Source organism: Carassius auratus, linkage group LG44F (assembly GCF_003368295.1).
Source record: "Carassius auratus strain Wakin linkage group LG44F, ASM336829v1, whole genome shotgun sequence".
In the NCBI taxonomy this organism is placed as follows: domain Eukaryota; kingdom Metazoa; phylum Chordata; class Actinopteri; order Cypriniformes; family Cyprinidae; genus Carassius; species Carassius auratus.
The window spans coordinates 150,292-168,559 of NC_039298.1; the positions used below are offsets into that span (position 1 = coordinate 150,292).

Sequence of the window (18,268 nt, forward strand, 5' to 3'; positions counted from 1 at the left end):
CTGTATACAGTTTAGTGTTTATACATTTTCCATAAGCTGATGGGGATTAGTGTTAAAGGGAATGAGTAATACATTACACTTCCTACTAAAAAGCAGGAAATTCCCAAATGACTTGAAGGCAGCAAATATTCCAGAGATATCCGGTACACATGGGTGAGAAACAATGGAGAAACAGTTGTGGCAGTGGCGAGCCAGACAGGAGAGTGTGAGTACAAACCGTCCTAGCAGACTAGTTCACGTCACACAAGCCCATTGCTAAGGCTGCGCACGATAGCTATGCAACAACGGTGCTCTGTCAGCGCTCTCTGTACACAATAAGGCCAAACGAAATCACTTTAACTGAGGCAAGGAAAACAAGTGATGTGTTTGTGAAAGGCGAGAAGGATGGGGGAATCTCAGTGGATCAGGAGGGATATTAACACCCTATAGTCTGTGGCCACAAGTTCCTGTAAATAACATCCTCTCCTGAGGCTGAAATGGAAACGACTAGAGGCTGAAATTGAAATCTGTAGTTCCTTCGTTCCTTATGCAACTGTCTTCCCTGCTGTTCAGCAAGGTAAAGTTTCGGAGCACGACTAAGCAGTCTGCTATTAAGCCTGCTACAAAATCGAGGAAAACAACGAGTGAACGTGGTCTTTTGTGTGTGTTCTCTTTATATCAGTGTCTTCCTGTAGTATTATGGCATACAAATAAGCTAAAGGTCTTATAAAAAGTTGGATATACATAGATATTCTTTTTTATTGACAAAGCATAAAATAAATGAAATATAATGAAAAAATAAAATAAAAATAAAATAAAATAAAATAGACCAAGTGAGTCATCAATATTTATTTTATGTTTTCTTGGAAGGGAAAGGCTGTGAATTTTACATTTGTATATCTGCTAAAAAACTATTCTGCCAGCTTATTGGAGGAGCATTAGCATTTATTTATTGAATAACAGACTACAGTTAAAATTATATCCAGTACTTTCCATGTGCTTTAGCATGTTAGTCAACACATCAAATTAAGTGTTATTTTAAAGCATGACAAAAGATTATTAAAACATTATTTAAAATGTACTTTAAAGTAAATTTTTCATTTGACATGTTTGAAGTTTACTTAATATATATATATATATATTTTTTTTTTTTTTTTTTTTTTTTTTTAAGATTTGATGTACAGTACAAGTCCGCATTCAATTAAAATTAAGCGCACTTCGTTTTCACAAGGGTAAACACTTTTAAATAAGTGAAACCTTGGCTTTTCCTTCAAAAAAAAAAAAAATAAATAAATAAATAAATAAATAAATAAATATATATATATATATATATATATATATATATATATATATATATATATATATATATATTAAGCAAGTGCTTCACAGTCCTGTTTTTATGTGTTTTTATATAACATCTGCGCAGTGCACAGTCAAAACACAAGATGTGCCGTTCCTATTAGTGTTAGCAAGAGAAATCTCATCTGATCTGAATGGCATGTTGTTATTGTGGCACTCTACTCAATTGCTGGCAAGGATTAAAAGTGGATTATCGCTTCAGTGTGTGGGAGAAGGTGCATGCATATGCACGTGCGTATCAGTGCGTTTGCGATTACAAGCCTAAAAATGTATGCGTAGTGGTTACAGGTCGTTTGAGCGTCTATGTGAGAGTTTGTGGGCTGAAATATGCGTTTAAAGTTGGCTTTTGCGTGGGAACTGGAGTATGGCGCCCATGGCCCTGTCTTTAAACGCTCCAATAAGATTAACGAGTGCTTGCCGTGCCACATGCTCTGTTCCTGCTCTTCTGCCTGAGCGCTGACACCTAAAACCCTGACCCACAGAAGAGGGCAACTGTTGTGTCTGCATGCGTATGCGTGACTGTCAGTACGCATGTTTTATCTATTACACGTTTTATAATTTTTTTGCAAGAGGTTTCAGATGCGGAATAGGTTTTGATGGATGATTACAAACTATAGACTTGGACGTAATGTGCACTGATAAACACTACATAATAAGTGTTTTAGGAAAGTAAATAGGGTCAATTTGATCAGTGATTTCACAAGTAAACAACAGTGATCTAACAGCGTTCAAAGAATCATGCCTCTTTGTTCGTTTCCTTCATTATTTGAAGGGAAAGGATGTATTCTTATACATTCATTCAAATTTGACACAGGTTTTCAATGACACTCAGACGCAGGACAAACAGGACAGAACATACACTAGTGTATTTGGCCTACATTGCTTAGCCAATCAACCTATACTGCTGGATAGCAAGCAGACGCATTGAGAACTGTGTGTGTGTGTGTGTGTGTGTGTGTGTGTGTGTGTGTGTGTGTGTGTGTGTGTGTGTGACACTAATCTGTTAATCTTGTTAAAGCCATTGCAGCCTGTGCCCCAACTTCCAGCACATAAAATAAAGAAAGGACAACATGATAACCAACAGCTGTTGATTCTCACTGTTTGATTCGCCCATCACACACACACACACACACGCTCCCACTGAAATGCTCTTTGTTGGATGGTTTCTGTTCCAGTTTCTCTCAAACTAAATGTCATAAAGGTAGAGGAACTGAAATGTTAAGTAAAGGAATCATAGCTATTTTTGAAAAAGGTTGGTTTGACAACAACGCAACGAACAAACTACTATGCAGATTGAAAGTCTATCCCTTCCTTTTGATGTTGATCCTTAAATTATGACTATATTTCATTTTTAAGATTGGGAAATTGAATGAGAAAGGACAAAGTTGGGAACGCCCTTTGTTTACACACACACAAATGGGTTTGTATTGACATGACAGAAAAATCATTTTGAGTTCCACAAACAACCTTTTACTGAACGATTTACAAACAAACCATTGTTTCTCATTATAAATAACATTTTCATAACCTGAAGAACCTTTTTCCACTTTACAATCTTAAAAAAGGTGTTTTTGCAGTGATGCCATAGAACAGGGGTGTCCAAGCTAGTTCCTGGAGGACCACTGTCCTGCAGAATTTAACTCCAAATGTCTGAAACAGCAAATCAAAGTCAGCCAACTCACTAGAAACTTCCAGGCAAGTGTGTTGAAGCTAAAATCTACAGGACGTTGGCCCTCAAAGAGCAGGAATGAACATAACACAAACCATTTTCGGTTTCGTAAACACCAAAAAGACTGTGTAGTTCAACAGTTCGACCAGCACCAAACCAACATACACCAGCCTGGACATTCTCACAGATCTAAGCTGATCTACTCAGCAGAAATATGTTGCTTCTGAGTCTTGCAGAACGGTCAAAAACAAGGCTCATAATGTTAGGTGACAAGGCGTATGAAGGGGGCCAGAATGATGGAATGACGGTGTGAGATGTTGAAGCTGTCGCATTTGTGATGACTATTCGCCTCATGCTTCTTTTCACCGATCCAGAACTCTAGCGTAGTCCTGCAAAGCGCAGCCTCCTTCGCTCTTCAGATCGGCAAAGACCTGCGTGAAGAAGTGTGGGTCTGCGTTGATGCGCAGCATCTTGGCACTGGTGATGTCAATAATGGCTAGGCAACGGTCCCAGAATGCCTCTTTAGCCGCTTCCACCAGGAAGGGCTTGAGCGGGTACGAGATCTCGTTCCCCATGTAGGAGTACGACAGGTACAGGCAGGTAAGAAGAATTGCTTGGAGATCATGCTCTGAAGACACCACGTCACCATCCACCACATCGCGGCACAGCATGTACACAAACACCACGTTGGCCGGCGTCACGAAGGCCTGGTCCTGCCAGCCCTGGAGCAAGAGTGAGCGGTCCACAGCGCGGAGCCACAAGACCGGATCGGCGGGGGAAAGGTGCTTGAGCCGATAGCAGCGGCTACACAGAAACTCGCCCAGGCAGCGGAGCAGCTCGCTGGTCGAGGCCTGGACGATCACACGCTTCGGTGAGGAGGTGCAGGTAGGTGCGATCTTCTTAACAGAGGAAATCTGCTGCGGTTTGCCGTATCCCACACCCAGCCCTACGCCCAGCCCCAGCCCCGCAGGACCATCATAGCTAGTGAGATTGGCGCAGGAGAGAGACTTCTTCACATTTTCACGGTTGAGGTGCAATACCGCATCCTTCTGGTAGATGTTATTGTTGTTGAGAGGAGCCCCGACGGCCCCTTGACCTCCAGGATAGGCTTTTTTGGACTCGCCCCGCTTTTTGGTGGAGGCCACCAGGCGTTTCCAGGTGAGAGCGGGGAGGAAGATGGAGTGGCCGCGTTTGAGGTTGCGGTCCTTTTGAGTGTTCAGCGAGCGGCTGCTCAGGCTCGGGTAATGGCTTAGAGAACTGGGCCGGTTCTCATAATAACCCGGTTTTCGAGGACCCGGAGAAAGCGACAGTACGGTACCCATGAGTCCACCGAGGTGTTGAAGAGACCAGTTGTGTGCGTTGATGTGGCTCAAAACTTAAGTGCGTGTGCCTCACTGTTTGAGATCTGGAAGGTCAAGACTGGGCTGATGAGGAGCATGGAAGAGTTCCTGAGAAGAGTGTATTTAGAGCATTATAATAAATAAGTGACAACTTTAAATGATAGTTAATGAATGTAAATTCATAGAAATAGAGAGAAAAGCATCTGGCATGTATTGTTTTGGGTAACCCAAATGAACAAACAATTAAAACCTTTTGCATTATTTATATTGGTAATATCCATTTATAATTATACAGTACTAATTCTTAAACTTATTTATTCATTCATTCACTCACATATGTATGTATTTGTTGCCTTTAAGTACTATTTTGCTTAAGAGAAAAATATATGAACACATTTTCTTTTTATATTTTTGTCAAGGATGCATGCTACTTGTAATTATTTAGCAACATGTAAAACAATGACAAATATATTAAAGATTATCTGTCACTATTTCACTCTGTTAAATAAGTCTGTTTGTCACATTTACCATGTTAACTCGAATAGTTCACCCAAAAATGAAAATTCTGGGTAACACTTACAATAAAGTTCTATTAGTCAATACTGGTTAATGCAAATTCAAATCCTGCCATCATTTATTCTGCGTCATATTGTTTCAAACCTTTCTTTTTATCTGTGGAACACTGAAAAAAGCTAAATACTGGCGTGTTCAAGTAAAAAAACAACAAAAAAAAACAACAAAAAAAAAAACATAAATATGCATAAAAATGTCATAAAGGTTTGAAAAAATGTTATATTCTGAGACTTCTAAAGTCATGCAATAGTTTCATGTGAAAAAAAGGATTTAAATATGTTTAAATTTAAACATTCAGAATCTTAAAGAAATTTAATTCATGATACTTGTCCTTTGATATTCTCAGTGTAATTATAATATTTTACGGAGAATTAATATTTGAGTTGTGAATGATTCACTTTTGAGACTGTTCTTTCTAATGAAACAATGAATTCAATGACAAGTTCACAAAATTGTTCTGAATTATTTGTTCACACATCTAACTGATCCGTTCGACTCACTGACGACAGCTCATTGGAGGTGAATATAAAAATTATACAGTGACTTCAATTTCAGTCTGTTCAAATAGCTAGTTGTATATGAACTAAATTTGCTAATGTTTGCAACTAGATCATTTTATTTTATATTTGTGTCTGTTTTGAAGCTTGAAATACTGAGAGTCCACATTAATTTCAAATGCACTGAAAACAAAGTTTGAACCGCACAATATTAAAATTCCTCCACAGAAGAAAGTCAGAGGGTTTGGAACAAAATGAAAGTGCTAAACCAAAATTTGCTTCCCAAATACTTGAAAATGTTCACCTTCTCACTCAAATAGTATAATTTTTAATGAAAATTGCATTTAATTATAAAAACAGAAGCATTTTCACAATTTTTTTTTTTTTTTTTTTTTTTTTTGCATAGATTAGTGCTGTAACAATTTTGTAGACATGGTATTATTTTACTCATTATGTCAACTGAGTTCCTTTAGAGACCAGGTCAAAATCTGACCCATTTAACTTAGACTAGAGGGTCATCAGAACCACTAGCAGACATGTATCATTCAAAACCCTACAACAGCACTCAATTAAACAGTTTTATTGCAGTGGCAACTTTACTAACTAATAAAAAATATGTTTTTAAGTAGGCAAGTACCTTAATTGGAATTCCATTTTAACTTTTTGTTTTTTTTAAGAAAAGTGACTGTACTCTTTAGGTTACCGTGGTCGAGTGTCATTAAGGGAGTGCTCTGCTCACCTGTTCGGGGGCGCGCATCAGGTCAACCCTGCGGCTTCACTGCGTCCCGCACCTCACACACGCGCGCGCGCGCTCGAACGCATTAATGTTTGCATTAAATCCGTCCTTTAACGAAAAATCGGTCAACAGACTTAACTTGAGCGCATCCAACAGGATCTCTTCTCGGTGTCTGCTCGAGTTACAAACAAAGTCCCTGATGTCGTTCCTGCTTAAATGTGTCCATTATCCAGAAACGCTGCTCGTGAAGTGTCCTCATTTGGACGCGAATGAACTTGAACGGGAGGATTTACACCATATCAAACTTTCATGACAAAGCAGTTCCATCCCTCATAGTCCGGTTTATGAACTTTGCACAAACAGCTGATGTGGTTCGAGCATATTTAGGCTGGTTACAAGAAAGCACGTCAAAAATCTATATAGGCTATCCAAAGACGCACTTGAGCACATAAGCATGAGGGTGTGCTGACAGCAGGAGGAGTTTGTGCTCTGGTCCTCTGTGCTGCACATCACTGTGTTCAGCAGAAGCTCCTCCTCACGACATGTGACGCGCCGCTGATATCATCCCTTTCACTGCACACAGCAGCTCTGTACACACACAGCAGCACGTGCTCAGGATTCAGACACACATTTGACAAAACATTTGGATAGTTAAATCACACTTAATATGGTTTACTTCCATTTGATTTTATAATAAAATCTCAGATGGCATCTACAAACAACTTTTGTTGGAGTCAGCATTAATGAATTAATTTATTTATTCGTTCATTTATAACTTTCTGTTAGTGAACGAATCTTGAAATAAATGTATCACACCATTAAAAAAAAAAAAAAAACTTTTCATATTCTTGAATGATTTCTGAAGGATCGTGACACTGAAGACTGGATTAATAATTATGCTGTTACAGTAATTCAGCTTTGCATCACATGAATAAATTACATTTTTAGATATCTTCAAACCAGAAAAAAAAGTATATTTTTTTAAATATTGTATTTTCTATCAAATAAGTGCAGTCTTGGTGATCGCTTACAGTAACAGCGTAACTTGGAATTGCAAAAGTGTTGCACAGAAGTGATTTGGACGCCGGGTATAAGAGTTTTTTCTCAGAGCTGACATTTTTGTCCATTTAGTGGTGACAGCACATGCTTCCCTTCAGCGTAAAAAGGATTTATGACCAGGGGATCAATAAATAGAAATTAATATTTGTGCAGTGTGTCAAACACTGAAAATACATGAAAGGTGCAATTTGCAATGATAAAGGGTCTGTGAATATAATCTCTCTATATAATCTCTATATAGTCTCTCTGTTGGTCCACAGACCAAATGTCCAGCCATTTCTCCTCCTGGTGGTGATAGATCGACTGGATGGAAGGGAGAGATGAGTGCGTGTGTGTGTGTGTGTGTGTGTGTGTGTGTGTGCGAGAGAGAGAGAGAGAGAGAGAGAGAAGAAGAACATAGTAGGGTGAAAAGTGGACTTTATTATAATGTCATTAAAATTAATTAAATTAAAAGCACTACACTAATTTTGATGTGCTAAAATGCTAACACATATGTAAAGTACAGGGGTTTTAAACACTGACTGAACCTTAGTTTACACTATGGCAAGACAGTGACACAGTTGTGACCACTGAATTTGCAATCTCAAAGCAGCAAACAAACTCTGAAAGAGATGCTGCTGATGCTATTTTCTGTTGGTTGTATTTTACATTCAGTTGTATGCTGCCCTCTAGTGGTCAAATGCAAGAAAGTCTAAAAGACTATAGGCTGTGACTTTGATTTGAACTCCGCTGGTAGAAGACCCCTACTTTCTCTGCTCTAAAAAGGAGAAATTACAACTGACATCAAATAGCATGACCATGTCTTATTATTGAAATTGTATGAGAAAACATTAGATTGTTTTTGAAAAGCTGTTGAAGTTTCATGTTCCCCTCTGTTTGATTTGCTGTTTTGGGCCCTTTGAAACTTGCTCTCTGTCCAAACAATTGGATAATTTCCTTCTGTTGACCAATATGTGAAGAAAAAGATTTTCCCACTTAGACCAATAGAAACCAATAGAACAGAATTTGTGTTTTTCATGGCATATAATTCTAGGATGAATAGTGGTACCTGCACACTTCATTAGGTAAAGGAATATATTTTATAATCTACAGTTTATTTTGAAATCTGGGACACTCTTTTAGAGAAGCTTCTATCACTACAATTTATGCAGTTGAAGCATGTTTGACCAAAAGTGAAAGCATGAATGAATAACAGAGTAAACGAATGAGAGAGGAGAAAACATCAGTATATAAAGTTCCCATCTTTATATGCTACATATTAAAGGGCCATAGATATTGAACGTAGGTCTATACACTGTCACAGTTTGTGTAATCTTTGTGGGTCCAGTGAGTATGTGAAAGTGATTTTGTAGTTCTTTTAAACAAATTGCTTGTTAGAATGCTGTATATGAAATTTAAATAAGATAATCTGATTTGATTCACAAATCAAATGTATTTGCTTATACTGCTGCGGCTCCTTCTTGCAGCACACTGCATGGCAAATAAGTACAGCCCTGTCCATGGTACTGAAATGAACAAAACTTCACAGTTAGTCTCTTTGGATTAAAGAGGCTTTGTATGGAACAGGGCGGGAAAACCGTGCTGAATCACTGAATCAAGACATTATGGGGGTTTACAATGAAACACGACTATGCATATTTTTCATGGACAAACTTATTTTATTGCAAGCCGTCAAATTCGCAGACAACTTATTTACCACTTCAAACACACATATATACAAGCACACAGTAAGACGTAGCTTCTTGAGATGAGGAGATGCTTATGTCCTCACATTCATCTGCTTCTGGTACAGAATAAAGTCATCTGTGATGGAATCTGTGCAATATAAAAAAAGTGAGTCAATCTGAGACACCCAAACACTGATTTTGAGCTGCATACAAAAACACAGACAACTGTCAAACTGATCCTCAGATACTTCTCAAATTATGCTACTTACCATTGCATCTATAGCTGATATTAGACCATATGACGTTCTCCTGAGAGAAACAGAAGACGCCCAGCCGCCCTCCTCTCATAGTCGTGTCAATCACGACTCCTGAATCTGCCACTAGGGCTGTACCTTCATACAATCTCAATCTACAGCACAAATATAGAGAATCCAGTCAGAAAAAGTTCTCCAAGATTTAGTAGTAACAGATAAACATTGCATGTTTTGAGTATCTCTTAAAGTTTAAAGTCAGAATAGCTCTCACCGTATGTAGCCCACCTGTGGACGGTGAGTGAGGTGCCATCGATAGGACGTCCTGTCCTTCCAGCCCACATTTCTTGGGTCCTTCCAGAGCAAAGTAACTTCCCCAGGTGTGTCTCCTGTGTGCCACAGGGCATTACGCAGATACTCACCAGGACCTGTCCGAGACTTCACTGCCTGGATGAGTGAAACGGCACAATTGTTTTCAGCATTGAAACCACTATTGAAACCAGGATATTAGAATGATTCCTGAAGGATCATGTGACACTGAAGACTGGAGTAATGATGCTGAAAATTCAGCTTTGATAACAGGAATAAATTACATTTTAAATGACTCGATCCCATTATTTTTCCTCCAGATTCCTGTCTCACATTCTTAAAAAGTGCTACACATTGTACTTTTCCTTTATTCACTGCTTTATTCACCTATCACAATAATGTTATTTCCCTGCTTTGCTTTTCTCAGCAAATATTCACATGTAATTAAGATGAACCTGCATATGACGTGTATAATTCAGTTACATATTTTAATCGATTGACAGCCTTCATTTGAATTTATATTTTGCGTTACTCTCACCTTAAGCTGTAGTCCAGGCTGAGCTGAGGCTTTGAAAGGTAAATTCTGCCAATACGTCTGTTCTGTCTGTTTCCACATCACCACATAGAAGCTGGAAGAGTCCTGATAGCCAAAGATGAAGCCCACGTAATCGTCATCAGTGGCCGTGTTCACGTGGATTGTGCCCTCAAAATCGACACCATTAAATGCTGTGTAGCCTAAATAAAAAAATAAAAAAATAGTTAATACAGCCATTGAGACACAGAGATGTCTGTCAGCCTGCTGAAGTAGAAATAAATGTAAAAGACACATAGAAATTTTATTGAGTCTCTATGAAAATGTGTTTAGAAACATACCCACAGCCAAACCAGGGTCGCTGTTCATGGTCTGCACAATCTCCATTCCCTAGAAAAACACCAAAGCTGTTTTATAATTCCTCACAGACTTTCTCTCCAGTGTGCACACAAATATAGTAAAAGCTCAGAGAATAGCTGATAAAATAAAAGCCTAAAATTGTAATTATTGTAAATGATAATCTGGGTTTAATGATAACCTTATTTACTACCACCCAATTGGGGTCGATCTGAGTGTCTCCTTCTGGGTCGAGAATGACCGTCTGGAACGCCCTGAAATCTGTCATAGTGACCTCTGCATTTTCAGGGCACGCATCCAACAAGTCAGTCACTTTATCATTGTCAAAGTCTTTCTCACACATGTCTCCAACTCCATTGGCTGATGTGAGAGAAGGTACAAAACAAACATGTTAATTTCTAAATTGAATCAGTAAGACAATAAGAATACAGTATGTAACAGAATATGTAAGGTGTATTTGGGAAATTATACTAGTATACTGGTTACTGCATATAATTACTGCATATAATATATATATATATGTTTTTTTTTTTTTTTTTTTTTTTTTTTTTTAAATAACAAGTTTGTATGGTCCAGATACAATCTCAGAAGTAAGTTCTTTTTTTTTTATCAAATATTGTGTAAAAACTCAAACTTCATTACCTCCAGAAGTCAGAGATATTACTTTTATTAGTATGCTGGTATGTTTTCCAAAAACAAAGAATTACGCATCACACCATCAGTATCTTTTTGGTTGGGGTTGGGAACAAGTCTGCAGTTATCTGGGCCGGGAGGAAGGATATCTGGAATTCCATCATTATCATCATCATTATCACACTCGTCCCCAATGCCATCATTATCTGAGTCCAGCTGAGAACTGTTAGGCACTTCAGGACAGTTATCCCGCTTTCCTGATATCCATCACCATCCCTGCACACAGAGAATCTTTTTCAATAGTCCTTAAATTAATGAATGACAAGCAGATTTTCCTGAGTAATGAATCTCACTGCAATAAGAATAATGGAACTGACATAAATCGAAAGGAAACTAACTTAAATCAAGTATAACACTTTAAGAGAACAGTGAAAATCACTACACCTGTTCTTATGTAAAATAAGTATTTATTTACACAAGTACTTACATGTCCTTGTTTGTATCGCATACATCTCCCACCAAATCATTGTCCATATCAGACTGCAAAAACAGCAAAAAACGGAAATGAGTCATTAAATTCATATTTGAAAAGCAGCGTTGCTAGTGCCACTATTGTTTATGTCTTTTAAAAATAATTATGGAAGAAATCTTGGTACACATAACAGCTTTCATTCAAGTGCTCATCTCTTGTTAGCTTAAAAACAGAAGTTAACCCTAACCTGAGCTAACATCTAGGTTACTGGGGTGCCACAAGGTTCAGTGCTTGGACTTCTGCTTTTCTTGATATACACAACCTCACTGGGCATTAACATGAATGCTACTTCTATTATGGCTCCTACAAAGATGACACAAAGTTTTAAAAGTGAAAATGACATGAGGCCAAGTATGGTGTCCCATTCTCAGAATTTGAGCTCTGCATACATATGCATTTAACCCATCCAAGTACATACTGTATACACAGCAGTGAGTAGTGAACGAACACACACAGAGTGGGCAGCCATTTTTGCTGCAGCGCCAGGGGAGCAGTTGGAGGTTCAGTGCCTTGCTCAAGGGTCTCATCACAGTCGTGGTATAATTCCAGCCTGATGACCCCACTATCTCAGCTTCTATATCTTCTTGCCTTTTTTTTTTAAACATCTCAACCTGTATGAATGACTTTCAGCTTTATCCTTAAAAGCACGCCCTCTTCACTTCCCTTTAGCATTATTCAGCTCTCTTTGTCTAACCTGCAATGGATCGTTGACCTCAGGACAGCTGTCGCATGCGTCACCCACACCATCTCCATCTCGGTCTATCTGCATGGGGTTGGGTATCTTAGGACAGTTGTCCAATACGTTAGGGATGCCTGTAAAAAAAATAAAGTGGTGAGAACAAATAATGTGGTACAATGCCGTAAAACCACAGAACATTTAAAAGTGAATTGGACTGACCATCTCCATCAATATCATTGTCACAGATGTCTCCCTTGCCATTGCCATCAGTATCAAGCTGATCTCCATTGGGAGCGTTTGGGCAGTTATCACAAGCATCGCCATAGGAGTCTGTGTCAGAGTACTGCTGGTCCTTATTAGGTACCAGGCGACAGTTGTCCTGGATACATGCAAAATTAAAATAGCTACTGCTTAGAATCTGCCCCATGGACAATTTATTCCTAAATAATAAAAAAAAAATACATTTTCAAGTCGAAGTGAAAACAGTTTGGCACTGAATGCTTATTTCTCAAGTATTTTAAAAATTCTTCATCACTTGATCAGTAACCTCAACATTTTTAATTCCATCTCCATCTGCATCCTCGTCACACTGATCACCAATCCCATCTCCATCTGTGTCCTCTTGACCAGAGTTTGGGGTATTTGCACAGTTGTCCTGCACAGGGATATTAAAATTATTATTCAATTTAATATTATTATCTAAGGGATAATACATTTAATATGCATATTATACCAAACTCACAACAGAAATAAAGTATTTATGTTTTGCTGACAGAAAACGGTCATCAGTTAAGCAGAATACCATTCAAAAAGCTAAAATGGGGCAATTTCAGTAAACAGTCATGCCACTTTTTTAATGCATACAACCTACTTGCAATCCAATTTAACAGGTGCTATTTGGACCGGTTTTACACCCCAACATGCAATTCACTCTTAATGAATTCCCTCTTTAAAACTGAATGTGTACCGCTCTGCAGTGTTTGTCGTTGTCAATGCATGGAAGAGGCCCATCAGGGTAACCATCAATGTCTGAGTCTGGACCACAGATGTCCCCATTACCTGCCCAGCCAACGTTACACTGCAAGACACAAAATGGAGAGAAAAATCAGCTATTTGGACAATTCCTGGTTATTCTTTTTTAGTTTTTGAAAAAAGCAAGGATTTACAAAAAAAAAAAAAAAACATGAAAGAATTTGTTGTCTCAGTTAAGAACTGCATGTCTTTTCAAATCAAATGAATGATTTTGGATTCATTATTTTCAGGTGGGAAATTGTCTGGATTTACTATATGAAGTTTTTAGAGTTTTTAGATTCTCACCACACAGGAAATATCACTGCTGTGGCCCATCACACAGTGTGCATTCACATCACAGGGTTTATAGCTCAGAGTTTCACACGTCCTCCGTACAAAACAGCCTGCAGTCTGATTACCCACAAATCCTGCTTTACACTGGCCACACCTGAACGATCCCTATGAAAAAAAGAGCATTTCGTTTCAGTTTTACATTTCAATTTCAGTGCTTATGGCTGCTATGCAACTCGCAGATTCTAGAGTTTATTATTTATATGCACATTTTGACAGTTTACTCACCACTGTATTAATACAGACTGAGTTGGGCACACAGGAACCAGAGTGCTCAGTGCACTCATCAATATCAACACATTCCTGAAAACTAAAAATAAAAACATTCACACAGTAAAAGAATATTCACTTCAAAGTAAAATTCTGTTGTACTTGGATTTTGACACATTTTACCTGCTTGTGGCTCTTGGCAAACTCAAGACCCACCCCCCTGAGTGCTGGACCGGTGAATCCTATGGGACAGGACTCACAGGTGAAGCCTTTAGCTGTGTTCACACACAACTCTGCAGAAAAACAGGGCTGAGCAGCGCACTAGGACAAAGACAGATATTGAGAGAAAAAAGAAAAGTAAAGCAAAAAAATTCACTGATTTGTTCTAAATGTGCACTTGAGGCGTACTTTAAATATTATATCAATGAAATAAAAGGCTAATTGCAGAGAACTTAGTGAGATTACACTTTTATGTTTCTTAACACATCAAAAAAAGTTAACTTCTTAATCATGTCAAATCAAATTTACTTTAAAGTACATTTAAAATGTTTACTAATCTGTTGTTGTGATTTAAAGAAATACACTTATTTTGATGTTGACTAACATACTAAAGCACACATAAAGCATGTGATTATAAATTTAATGGTAATATTCAATATCGCTTCTATAGTTCTATATATTTTAAATGTACTACTACATTGTTACAAATCTGTAATTAAAAACATATTTAAATACATGAAATACAATTACAATAGAACACATTAAAGTATATTTCGGTTTTTCATAAATGCTTGTCAGTACATTCAGCGGTGCACTTTAACCTCATTTCAAATAAAATATAAACAATTATGAAATTACATATAAAGAAGTACTACTTACTGCATTCAGCTAATTGCATTTAATATAATATAGTATAATTCAATTGCAGTTCACAGGCAACAGAGTGTCTAAACCATTACACTCAACTTGCATATAAGTATATTCTTTTAAAATCCATTATTTCTATAATAAGTACTCTTTTTTAAAAGTATGCTGAAGTGGAATTCTTTTTCACAGGGGCATAACTCGAGTAATAAAATGTGTAATTTTTGCCTTAGCAAACACTAATAATAATAATAACAACAACAACAATAATAATAATAATATACAATCTACAGGAGAAGAATTGTGTTTCTGATGAGAGACATCTCTTTTGTCTGAAAACACATCAAAGTAGAAAGAATTTAATTTTATAAAATGCATGGTCCCAATTAAAAACAGAAGTCTGTAATACAATATGTCCTCCAGTCCAAGTTTAATATGCAGAGTCAACTATGAGGTCAAGTGATTTGTAGACTGGCTTTATGAAAACTATTCCTGTGAGACACAAAATCTCATATTCAGTTATAGAGCTGCTGAAGACATCCAAGCCGGTTCGTTCATTCATTCCTCTATGGCTTTCTCTTACCTGTTCTCTGATATCCTCTCTCAGCTCTCCCATGATCTGGTTAAAGATGATCAGCTGTCCGATCAGAGCTTTGGTGTGATCCCCTGGGCATATAGGCATGACAGGCATGATTATAAATCAGCTGTAATAGTTCATTCACATACGACTGAATCTTTGTTGATATTTAGCCAGAATGGTGTTAATGTCACTGCCAACTGTAAAGAAACAACAGGCACATTTAATCAAATGTTTCTAGTTTCAAAAGTCTGAGGCTGGTTTTTTAATTATGATTTTAATATATTGTGAAATGTAATTTATTCCAGTGATTAAAGCTTAATTTTCAGCATTATTACAGAAATGATTCTAATATGCTGATTTGCTTCACGGGAAACGTTTTATTATCAATGTTGAAAACAGTTGTTGTGCTGCTCCATATTTTTGTGGAAACTGTGGCACTTTTTTTCCCCAGGAATGTTCAAAAGGACATTTTTCGAAATTGAAATAGTTTGCAACATTATAAATGCCTTTATGTAACTTTTGACAAATTTAAAGCATCCTTGCATAATATAAGTATGACACAATCTTACTCATCCAAAACTTGTGAATGGTAGTGTGTATCAAATTCTCTACATTTTTCATGATTCCATTCTATTCATTCATTTAAAATTCATGAATTGATTGTAGGAATAATTTATGTGGTATTCATTCATTGCCACAAGAGGGAAGTATGATGTCATCATCAGTATTTTTTAAATACATTACAGGTTCCTCTAATGCCGTGAGAAAAGTGCTTGCCTGCATTGTTGATAGCTGAATCTCCTTGGACAGGACAGTCAATGAGGAGACCAGCAGTTGCTAGAGAGCCTCCGAGAGCCAGTTTAACAGACTCCACTGAGCCCTAAACCATATGAAAAAAAGATTGACATGTTTTGTTATCCCTCTTCTTCCACACTTCACTGTTTAACACACTGATCTTCACACCTGTGTACATTTACATCTGTTGCTCATATAGAGAGTGTGATTTCAGTCAGGTGCATAGTCTGTTACAACAAGACATTCACGAGGATGTCTGCATATATTTGCATATCTATTTAACACAACAATAATTAGACATACGCTCATACAAAACTCATCACACTATGCGAGATTATGGGTGTTGGTTAAGGCAGGTGTGTTTGGCACAAAAGAGCCCAGATCTGAGTCTGTATAATATTTTGGTTGCCTCAACAAAACCAAAATTGTCACACATCAAAAAGCACAAAAAGACATTGTAGCATACAGCATAATCCATTTGAATAGAATCCCATATGAGTGGTTTAATCTAAGGAGCATGTATGAATACAAGTCTAAATTAAATCTGTTCATCATATAAAGTGATTTCTTTAGACTTGGATTAAACGTCTCAATTTATATGCATTATGTTTACAAAAGTCTTTAAACATCAATGCACATTTTAAGTTTGAGTTGTGTGGACTTTTAATGCAGGGATAGAAATTTCTCAGGTTTCGCTAAAAATATCTTCATTTGTGTTTTTTGACAAATGGGTTTGGAACGACACGAGGATGAGTATACGACAGATTTTCATTTTTTGGGTGAACTGTCCCTTTAAATCTGCCCTACAGCTTTGCAAACAATTGTCATGCATTGTTGAGCTAAATAAATCACCTGCATCCTGGCGTAAGACTTCTGTCCGGTGCGAACATCCACAGATTCTGTCTTTGATGGAAGCCCGGAAAGTGAAGGGAGGCCCTGAGCAGAGTCCACCAAACGGCAGTTTACATAAAGCTCTAGGTTGATGTGCCTGCGTCTCAGTCCACTCATTCTGAGGATAAGTGATTGGGTGCGTCCCTCAGCGAGGACTGGGTTTTGTAAATTGACAGCATGAGCTTTTCCATCAGAGCGCAAGTATCGCACCAGTACTGAGGAGAGAAAGGAGAAGTGATCTTTCCAAAGACAGGCATCATAAGCAAAGACTTACTTAAACTATTGTGAACCTACACATATTGCATTTGGGGAAATGTTTGAAAATGTATAATAAGACCAAAAAGCACTTAGCCTACATTTGTTGATCTTGCCTACAGCAGCAACCTCCAGGTATTTCTTGTTGTCCTCTTTATCGTAGAGGCCAAACAAAACGCCGCCGAGTTTGGGTGGCAGCATGAAGGTGGAGATGATGTACAGATCTCCGACCGTCTGCAGAGCTCCAGACAGATCCTCTATAGCTGCAGCAGTCTGACGTGCATCATGGAGCTCCAGGACATTCATCACTAGAAGAGAGGACACGACACAGGCACAGATAACGACAGACACGACACAGGCACAGATAACACATGTGCAGTAAGATGACTCTAAGCTTAGGCTATAACAGATTTAAAATAATTTGTAAATAAATTATTATATAACATAACATGGTGTTTGTTGGCTTCTCTCCAAACTCTACTGAGTTTTTGACCTTCAAGCAAATTACCTTTTTCAATTTAGGAGAAATAATAATTAGAATATTTTTATTATTTTTTATTTTATTTTACATTAATTATTTCTACAGTGCATGCTGGGAACTCCCAAACCCTTACATTTCCAATATATTGTTCAATTTCAAAATCTTTGAGATGAGACAAGAGTTGAGACAACTTTGAACTTTTTTTTTTGGAGGGGGGGGGGGGGGGGTTGTTGAACTAAATATGATTTTATGTAATTTTATGTAATTTACATCTAAGCATTTATGACTCCAGTAAACTGTAAAATATCTAGTTACTTTTACAGTCGCCAGCACAAACGAAACCGAAGCTTTCTCTGTCTCTCCAGATAAATGACATTGTACATATCGTCCTTTATTTTTCTTCCCTATAATTCTATTGATATGCTTTTCATTGGAAGGACACCGACATCATTTTGAGCCAATTATTTGTTGTGCAAAATATTATTATGCTATTATTGTAACAATTAAATGCAATGTAGAAAATAACTTTTGTTTCTGAACATGCCATAATGAATAAAGTAGGACCATTAAAAAAAAAAGACTTGAACCAAGTCCATCAGATAGTGTTGAATAAACCGAATAATAGGCTATATAATCCAGTTAAGTTCCCGTCTCTCAA

General features: G+C 37.5%; 2 protein-coding genes across 2 annotated transcripts; both read right to left on the bottom strand.

The window, feature by feature from the left end:
• Nucleotides 1–2,785: 2,785 nt before the first annotated feature.
• Nucleotides 2,786–6,636, bottom strand: LOC113068242 (cyclin-dependent kinase 5 activator 1-like). The gene is made up of 2 exons (XM_026240901.1): nt 6,157–6,636; nt 2,786–4,455 (listed from the first exon to the last, which is right to left on the bottom strand). Exon 2 carries the CDS (start codon nt 4,327–4,329, stop codon nt 3,370–3,372), a length of 960 nt encoding a protein of 319 aa, XP_026096686.1. The 5' UTR covers nt 4,330–4,455; nt 6,157–6,636; the 3' UTR covers nt 2,786–3,369.
• A 2,224-nt stretch (nt 6,637–8,860) lies between these two features.
• LOC113068436 (thrombospondin-3b-like) lies at nt 8,861–17,437 on the bottom strand. The gene is given in 22 exon segments (XM_026241224.1): nt 8,861–9,027; nt 9,149–9,288; nt 9,405–9,577; nt 9,978–10,174; nt 10,313–10,361; nt 10,510–10,688; nt 11,045–11,215; nt 11,218–11,237; nt 11,449–11,501; nt 12,188–12,306; nt 12,392–12,551; nt 12,720–12,827; nt 13,140–13,250; nt 13,490–13,642; nt 13,763–13,837; nt 13,928–14,065; nt 14,450–14,453; nt 14,900–14,940; nt 15,192–15,274; nt 15,966–16,068; nt 16,836–17,089; nt 17,231–17,437. Coding segments are annotated over 22 exon segments (2,592 nt in total). The 5' UTR covers nt 17,436–17,437; the 3' UTR covers nt 8,861–8,971.
• Between the last annotated feature and the right edge of the window lie 831 nt (nt 17,438–18,268).